General features: G+C 32.6%; 1 protein-coding gene across 2 annotated transcripts; it reads left to right on the forward strand.

Moving 5' to 3' along the window:
* Positions 1 to 929: 929 nt before the first annotated feature.
* LOC145117815 (triphosphate tunnel metalloenzyme 3-like) lies at positions 930 to 7,928 on the forward strand. Of its 2 annotated transcripts, none has more exons than XM_079054144.1 (2): positions 930 to 1,715; positions 7,739 to 7,928. In XM_079054144.1, exons 1-2 carry the CDS (start codon positions 1,018 to 1,020, stop codon positions 7,749 to 7,751), a joined length of 711 nt encoding a protein of 236 aa, XP_078910270.1. In that variant the 5' UTR covers positions 930 to 1,017; the 3' UTR covers positions 7,752 to 7,928. The 2 variants fall into 2 exon arrangements, with proteins under 2 accessions (XP_078910270.1, XP_078910269.1); XM_079054143.1 differs by lacking the exon at positions 7,739 to 7,928 and adding an exon at positions 2,269 to 2,616 and having other exon boundaries at positions 931 to 1,715.
* The last annotated feature ends 803 nt before the right edge of the window (positions 7,929 to 8,731 follow it).

The raw sequence follows: 8,731 nt of genomic DNA on the forward strand, positions 1-8,731 counted from the left end.
TTTGGACCGAAACTTTATTTAGATATTTTTTGTGGTCCACTTGGTATGGTATAATTCTATATACGAAATAAGATTCAAAATAAGTTTCTCTTTAAAAATAGAGATTTTGTCTTTCTATTTTCATTTCCACTCTAAACTTTATTTTCTTTTATATTTTTTACACCTAAACTAATTTTAATCTAATGGTTTTCGCTCTTCATAACATTAAAGCTAAATTATAGGTATGTTGTGATTTTGGTTATTTATTATATTTTCAAATTATCCTTTTCGTCACTTATATAATTTGTTTTTATAGTTTTCGTTTTTATTAATATTACTTTTTATTATTATAATTTTTAAATAGTTGTCGTTATATTGTACCAATCAAGATAAACTTTCAAACATTATTTTTGTCTGTCTTTTCCATATATAATTGTTTGGATCAAAATTTTATTTTACAATTTTGTGGTCCAGTTTATAATGAAATTCTCCGCCGCAACAACGGAATACTATAAGTGTCTTTGTTTTATGAATAAAAAGAAATTATGAATTTCATTTAGACTCTTGATACCAAACTATTGGAATTTTGGAATCTATGAATAATCATTGCATAATTACAACCTACGCGAATAATTAGGAGTAAACTCCAAACAAAATCAAAGACCAAAAAGACTATGACAAAGGGAATTGATTGTATTCCACTTAAAAGTTCGTTTCTTCCACATAATATATAACATCATTACACAACTATTATACAAGTTGATGAAGCATGTATTTTAAATGGATAAATCAAAATCTAAAACAACCTGCGTGACAATATATAAACTTGATATAAAGTATACTAGATAAGTTTTAGGAAGTCGTATACACGTGAAGGTAGATTAAGTATCTTTGTTATATATAAACTTGAAAAACGACATGTATTTTGCTAGTTTGAATCTAGACATACAGTCATAACTAAACCAAAAATGACATTTTGATTTACTAATCAATATTTTTTAACTTATCGGAAATACGTTTGGATTGGGATGTGTGGCGATGTCGCGTTGGATCAAGAATAATCTTGCAAGACTCTCTTCGTTATCACAAATCACCAACAGCAACCCCTCCGCCTCCAAGATTATGGAAGTGGAAGTAAAGCTCCGGCTGCCGGACTCCACCGCCCATCAGAAACTTTCCGATTTACTCTCTCCTTACCACACCAAAACCCACCTCCAACAAAACCTTTTCTTCGACACCCCATCACTCTCCCTCGCCCCCACTCACCTCGCCGCCCTCCGCCTCCGCTTCTACGACCTCGACTCCCACGCCATCCTCTCCCTCAAAGCCAAACCCGTAATTTCCGCCGGAATCAGTCGCATAGAGGAGGAAGAAGAGTCCCTAGACCCCTCCCTCGCCCGCGCTTGCGCCGCGGAGCCATGGCGGTTCTCCACCATCGAGAAATCCAGAATCTTGAAGAGAGTAAATGAGGAATTCGGGGTTGATCTAATGGAACTCGTGTCTCTTGGAGGGTTTAGAAATGTGAGAGCTGTTCATAAGTGGAATGGTTTGAAATTGGAATTGGATGAAACTCAGTTTGATTTTGGGGTTAATTATGAGATTGAATGCGAGAGTGATGATCCTGATGAAGCTAAATTGATGCTGGAAGAGTTGCTTAATCAAAATGGGATTAGTTTTTCTTATTCCCAGGTCTCAAAATTCGCCATATTTAGATCAGGGAAGCTGCCTGAATTCAAGTAAGCCTTACCAAATTCTTTGAAATTGTTTTTCTTGAGTTGTTGGGCATGTAAATCTAAATTATTGTATCTGGTGAATCTTGAAATATGATGTATGCTTGAGAAAGCAGTCTAGTTGGTTAGCCATTGATTCAATTCAAGTAATTTTGAGGCTATTGAGTTTGATGGTTTAGAACTTAGAAGTGGTACACCAAATTGTCATGAAAAATAAAAAATAAAAAAAAATTGTAATGATGAATTCGATTTGTCTGGCTTGAAACCGTTCAAGAGGCATATTTGATTGCACAACTCTTTTCTAAACTTTGATTATGTAAAAGTAGAAGCATTTTTTTTAGGGGGGGGGGGGGGGGAGGGGATAACCAACCCGGATGACCATGTCCATTGTTGTAGCTTAAGCTCTGAGAGAGATGAGAGAAATTTGAACTGTTTCTCGTTGATTGATTAAACAAAGCTAATATATATGAAATGTACTAGGTGGAAAAACTTACACCAACTTTTTTTAACAGAACTTAGTTAAATTACTAATATGCCCTTATTTACTAACTGCCAACAGAAAAGGTGTAACCGCCTAACCGAACAAGAATGTGAAGCCAAAAGAAAAGGTGTAACGAGCTCGAGCTTCTATAAGTGCCAAGCTCGGCTTGGCTCGTTTACATCCCTATTTGTAACTTGGCTCAAACAAAATGACAGTGCAGCTCATAGAGAACACATTTTTTGTTTGTTCACCAAGGAGATGTGTGATGGATGGTTCTTGAAATATTGGTTCTTCACACATCCCACATTAGATAAGAGTTTGAAAGAAAAGGAGTAGGAAAGCTTATTAAGCATAAATTTTTAGTAATTGAAAACTTAAAACTTTAAAATACAAATTGTGTGTATCCAATGGGTATTGATCTCGAAATATCACATGTTTGTGATCAAGCTTTTACCACGATACAAGTGAACTTAAATCTTAGTTGGCATTTACAAATTGAGCACTCTCACTTAACTTAAGGTTGTGTTTGGTACGTTATATATAGTTGATAAACTAGTTTATTTTAAAAAAATTTTAAGTTGTCATGTTTCAAAAACCAAAAAGTAGTTTGCAAGATAGCTTTTTAAAAAAAACTATTTAGGTTGTGTTTGACACGTCGCAACTAGCTAATAAGCTAACTTATTTTTCAAGTTTTTTTAAGTTGTCATGTTTGTCAAGCCAAAAAATAGTTTATAAGCTACTTTTTTTAGAAAGCTACTTAGACTAGCTTTTCAAGAGTTTTTTTTTTTTAAATTTCCAAATATACCCCTTAAGTAATTACAGAAAAAACATTCTTTTAATGTAATTTTATGTCATTTATATCTTTCAGCTAAACTTATCAGGTAGTTTTACCAAACGTCATTTTTTATCGGCTAGTTTTTAAGCTATCAGCTAGCTTTTCATATATCAGCTGACTTTTCAGCTACTATGTCGAACATAGCCTTAGATTAGATTTTTATGAGCTTTTTTAAATTTTCCAAATGTACCGCTTAATTAATTATATAAATAAATTCTTTTAAATGTCATTTTATATCTTTTAGCTAGTTTTATCAAACGTCATTTTTTATCAGCTAACTTTTCAGCTATCAGATAGTTTTTTATTTAACAGTTAGCTTTTCAGCTAATATGCCAAACACAACCTAAATATTAGTTGGTTTTGACAAAATTAGTGAATATGTTTAAGGGAAATCTCTGGAACAATCATAATATTTTATCATAATTTACGAAAAAGTCTCAAATTAAAATTTGTTTACGAAAAAACATTAATTACCGGTAAAAATAATGATTTGACCACTTTTTCCCGGTTTACCGGTTTCATTACTTACTTGGTTCCATTAAAGTCTAATTGTTTTACCATACTTTACGAATAAGTCTCAAACTAAAATTAAGTGATGATTTGACAATTTTCTCCATGTAACATATATTTTACCAGTTTCATTGCTAGTCTGGACGTCTAGTCGTTAAATGAGCTAATAAGATAGATAAGATAAATTATATAATGCTACGTTTACCATAAAATATTATATAGATCTCATCGGCTCATTTATGATTATGTATCCATGTCAGCAATGAAACCGGTAAAAATGTGTGTTTCCGGGAAAAGGGGTAGGAAATGAGCTAATTAGATGGATATACTGGGTTACATAAGATTAGATAGACAATTTGAAATTTCTTATAAACTTAAAAAATGACGAAGTTGTTACTAGTTTATGTAATTATTGCAGTTTTCGTTGGATGCATTTTATATTCCAAAAAATATACAATACATCATAATATCAAATTTTATGGTAAACATAACATTATATAACCAACATATCCATCTCATCATCTCATTTAATGACTAGGCGTCCAGATCATGAAAACTAGTAATATATATATATATATATGTATATATATATATATATATATATATATATATATATATATATATATATATAGGCTTAGGTTATTCTATTCAAAGTAATTATTGTGTTATTGTATACATAAATGTGGGCCAATCAAATTTACTTATTTTAAGAAAGTGATTAATATATATTATTGAATTAAATATAATTGAAAATATCATCTTAATTAATTACAAGGGTAATTTAGTCAATTAATATAGATTTAATAAAGGAAAATTGCATTTTTTAAGGGATAATAGATTCTATTAATTTTAAAAATCCGATTTTACGAATTATAATTCTTTTAATTCGGACATTCTGACAGAATATGTTTATGAGTATATTCAAAAATAAAAATATTCTTGAACCATAAATAATAAAAATATTATTGAACCTATTTCTTGATCATGAATTTAAAAACTTCTTGTAGATTAACAAATTCTTGAACAAATAAATTGAAGAATAAAAACAAAAAATACATTATTTCTTATAGAATACGGGTAACAATTGTTAAGAATTATATTTATTGTTAAAGAATAAAACTAAAAAAACTTTCAAAACGGGAAAGAAAACATCAAAATCTAACGACGACTAATACATTCTAAAAGAATAATGTGGTCCGTTTCAATTTTGTGGTCCGTTCTTCAAGCATCAACTTCTGTGATTCCAACAGAATTGGAATTCGTGATTCCATTCCAACAGAATTGGAATTCGTGATTCCATTCCAATAGAATTGGAATCTCACCAATACCATTCTGTGATTCCATTTCATTATGGTTTTCAGGACATTACTACACTCAAACCCAAAGGAAAAAGTGTTTCCTCTTCACAATAGATGTTGTCACACGGATTACAGTCAAGAAATACAAGAACAATCTTGTTCTTGCCCTTATGTACCAAGCAAACCAACAAAAAAAAGGGCAGTTTCCCATTCGTGTTCTTCCTTCTCCCATTCCTGTGAAAACAACAAACCCAATCAACTCTACAAACACCCATCGATTTTCTGTCAAAAGCAACCCCAAAATATCTAATTTTGTACAACTGAAATGGTGTTCCCTTTACCCTTTCTGAATTGAACTAAAGTGCACTCCTTTCTTCACTGCTAGCCTCAGACCACACAAACACCAGATGTTCCCTCTTGTTCTTCCTTCTTCCTTCTTTCATGTCAAACAATCAAACCCATAACCTGATAAAAATTAATAACTTATCACAAATTCCGATTTCAATCTTTGATCGATCTTGGTGTTTCTTGTACGAGTCTGTGGTTAAATAACCTACTTGTTTCAATCGGTTTTGTTTGGGAACCAATTTTTGTGAATTCTTGATCGTATGTGCTTTGACAAATTCTTTAAAGCGATTGGGTGTTTGGAAATTTCGACAACCAGTGATGAATAGATAAAGATCGGATGAACATAACTGGGTTGTGGTTTTATTGGACAAAACTGTAATGTTTGATCTCACTGGGTTTGGAAGAGTGATGTTGGGAATGATTGAAATCGGAATTTGATCAATCGACATGATTTGAGCAGATGTTCTTGGCAGTCAAGGGAAAAAGTCAAAATTGAATTTGTGAATCCTTTGGTACGAACTGTGTCACATGCGAATGGTTGGGGCTTGACCACCTGCGAATGGAATCGATCTCATCTGGGATGAACGACGGTCAAAATCGAAAAGTCAAATTTGTGAATGGATTCACTACCTGCGAACAACTTGGATTCGGTATTGGATCTTGGGCTCACACTCGTTCTTCACCCATGGACGTTCGCTGACTGTGGTTCGTAGCGAATCTGAGCTTGGCTACCTGTTCTTCGGACCATTCGAACACCGGAGGTGCTCACCTCCTTACGACTCCTCCCTCCTCGCAAATCGAAAGACGAAGCGCACCTGCAAGCTTTTGGCTACCTTCATTCTCTGCTTTCGTTCCCCTCTTCCTTGCCCGATGAATCGGCCAGCCATAGAGCCGTTTTTATTCAACTTTCTGCGTTGTTCTTATTTTCCCAGCCGATTGGTGATGAAGATTGATCAGATCAGTAGGCCGTTTATAAAAGGGGGGAATTAGGTTAAAATCAACGTAACTAGCAAAATTATAGGGAGTATTTGTGGAAGTTATTTCTCAAATTACCTAGTTACCCTTATTGATTTATTTAATTATTGTTTTTCTATTATTTTTTGATTGGTCTACAATCATGCATACAATAACACAATACTTACTTAAAACACCTGAACCTATCTCTCTCTCTCTCTATATATATATATATATATATATATATATATATATATATATATATATATATATATATATATAGAGAGAGAGAGAGAGAGAGAGCTAGGTTCATGTGTTTAAAGTATTTATTGTGTTATTGTATGCATAAATGTGGGCCAATCAAAATTTAAAATATAAATAAATAATTAAATAAATAAATAAGGGTAATTAGATAATTTTATAAACAACTTTCCCAAATACTTTCCTATAATTATGCTAGTTTATTTTAACCTAATTTATCCCCTTTTAGTTACCACCGATGTCACTTTGAAAAACCCCCCGTAGGATTCGATCGAAAGCTTTCAGCCACCACGATCCAAAGTTTGGATCTTGACTGAACACCAGCTATTATTCCCTTCATCTCTTCGCCATCTTCAAAAAAATACCAAGCCATTATCGCCTCTACATGTTCTTCTGCAATTCTGATTTAAGAGTAACGATACACACACACCCGCACATAGTTAGGGCTCGAATGAAGAAAGAAGGGGAAAGAAAGTCTGATTTCTTGATTTCTGATTTCATGGGCGTTGACACATGTATTTGTACATCGATGAAGGTGAGAAGGAAAGCACGAAGCGGCTGCTAGGTCCAATGGATGTCGATCGATTGCAGGCTAAGGAAGCGTCTCCGGGGTCGACGAGACTGAAGCAACGAAGGGAAGAAGCAACGAGCTTTTATTCCCTCTTGTCCGACTGTGAGGTGAGAAGAGGAGGAGGTCAGAAGAAGGTTTGGGAGGAGGTAGGCAGAAGCGATGGTTGATGGGGAAGGAAGGGAAAGGTGTGAGGGAAAAGGGTCTGTTGCTCGTCGATGGTGGAAAGAGGTGAGCGGATGGGGGCTTCTCCGGCAGCCTCCATGTTGCTTCTGATTTTTTTTTTTTTTTTTTTGACATGAATCAATGGAAGGTAAGGTGCTTGGTTTCGATATTTGACAGGTGGAGAGGCAACCACTAGAGGTTAGAAGGGTTGTCCCTGTGGTGATCGACAGGAACATGTGAGGGAATAAATCACGAGGCTACTGCCTCCTTGTTCAGTTAGAGAAAACAACACCACCAATGAGGAGTTTCTAGCATCAATTAATGAAGGAACAAGGGAGCAATGAAAATGATCCTCAGGAAGGAGAGATGCGGCTTCTCTGTCTTCACCGAGAGAAAGATGGGTGAGGGGAGGTCTTTCATTGCACATTTAACTTGGAATTATATATAAAATCTGATCGCCTCGGATTCGATTTGATTTTGACGTGATTTTTAGTGTACAATTTAGGATTTGTTTTGATTTTAACTTGATTTTTGGCTGCATTTTATGAATTGATTCATATTTCAATTTATGTTTTTTTTCCTGATTTAACACTTCATTTATGTGGACAGTGCAGGATCTTGACAAGGTTGAATTCTGAAAAGGTATCAACTATGTTTATGTAGATGATTCAATGGATGATATTGGTGAGATTCCAATTCTATTGGAATGGAATCACGAATTCTAATTCTGTTGGAATTGAATCACGAATTCCAATTCTGTTGGAATCACAGAAGTTGATGCTTGAAGAACGGACCATAAAAGTGAAAGTGATTCTAAGCAACATTATTCTTTTAGAATGTTTTAGTCGTTGTTAGATTTTGATGTTTTCTTTCCCGTTTTGAAAGTTTTTTTAGTTTTATTCTTTAACAATAAATGTAATTCTTAACAATTGTTACTCGTATTCTCTAAGAAATAATGTATTTTTTGTTTTTATTCTTCAATTGATTGTTCAAGAATTTGTTATTCTACAAGAAGTTTTTAAATTCATGATCAAGAAATAGGTTCAAGAATATTTTTATTATTTATGGTTCAAGAATATTTTTATTTTTGAATATACTCATAACCATATTCTGTCAGAATGTCCGAATTAAAAGAATTATAATTCGTAAAATCGGATTTTTAAAATTAATAGAATCTATGATCCCTTAAAAAATGAAATTTTCCTTTATTAAATCTATATTATTTGACTAAATTACCCTTGTAATTAATTAAGATGATATTTTTCAATTATATTTAATTCAATAATATATATTAATCACATTCTTAAAATAAGTAAAATTGATTGGCCCATATTTATGCATACAATAACACAATAGTTACTTTGAATAGAATAACCTAAGCCTATATATATATATATATATATATATATATATATATATATATATATATATATATATATATATATATATATATATATATATATATATTTCACGTCAAACATGAGTTTTTGATAAATGATTATTTATAATAAATAATATTATCTAAGTTGTTGTATATGTCACAAGGTTTCCAAAAATAAAAAGAACTCCGAAATCCGAGTTATAACGTAGAAGTTATGATCT

Source organism: Lactuca virosa, chromosome 5, assembly GCF_052849685.1.
Source record: "Lactuca virosa cultivar CGN04683 chromosome 5, Lactuca_virosa_CGN04683_v6, whole genome shotgun sequence".
In the NCBI taxonomy this organism is placed as follows: Eukaryota; Viridiplantae; Streptophyta; class Magnoliopsida; order Asterales; family Asteraceae; genus Lactuca; species Lactuca virosa.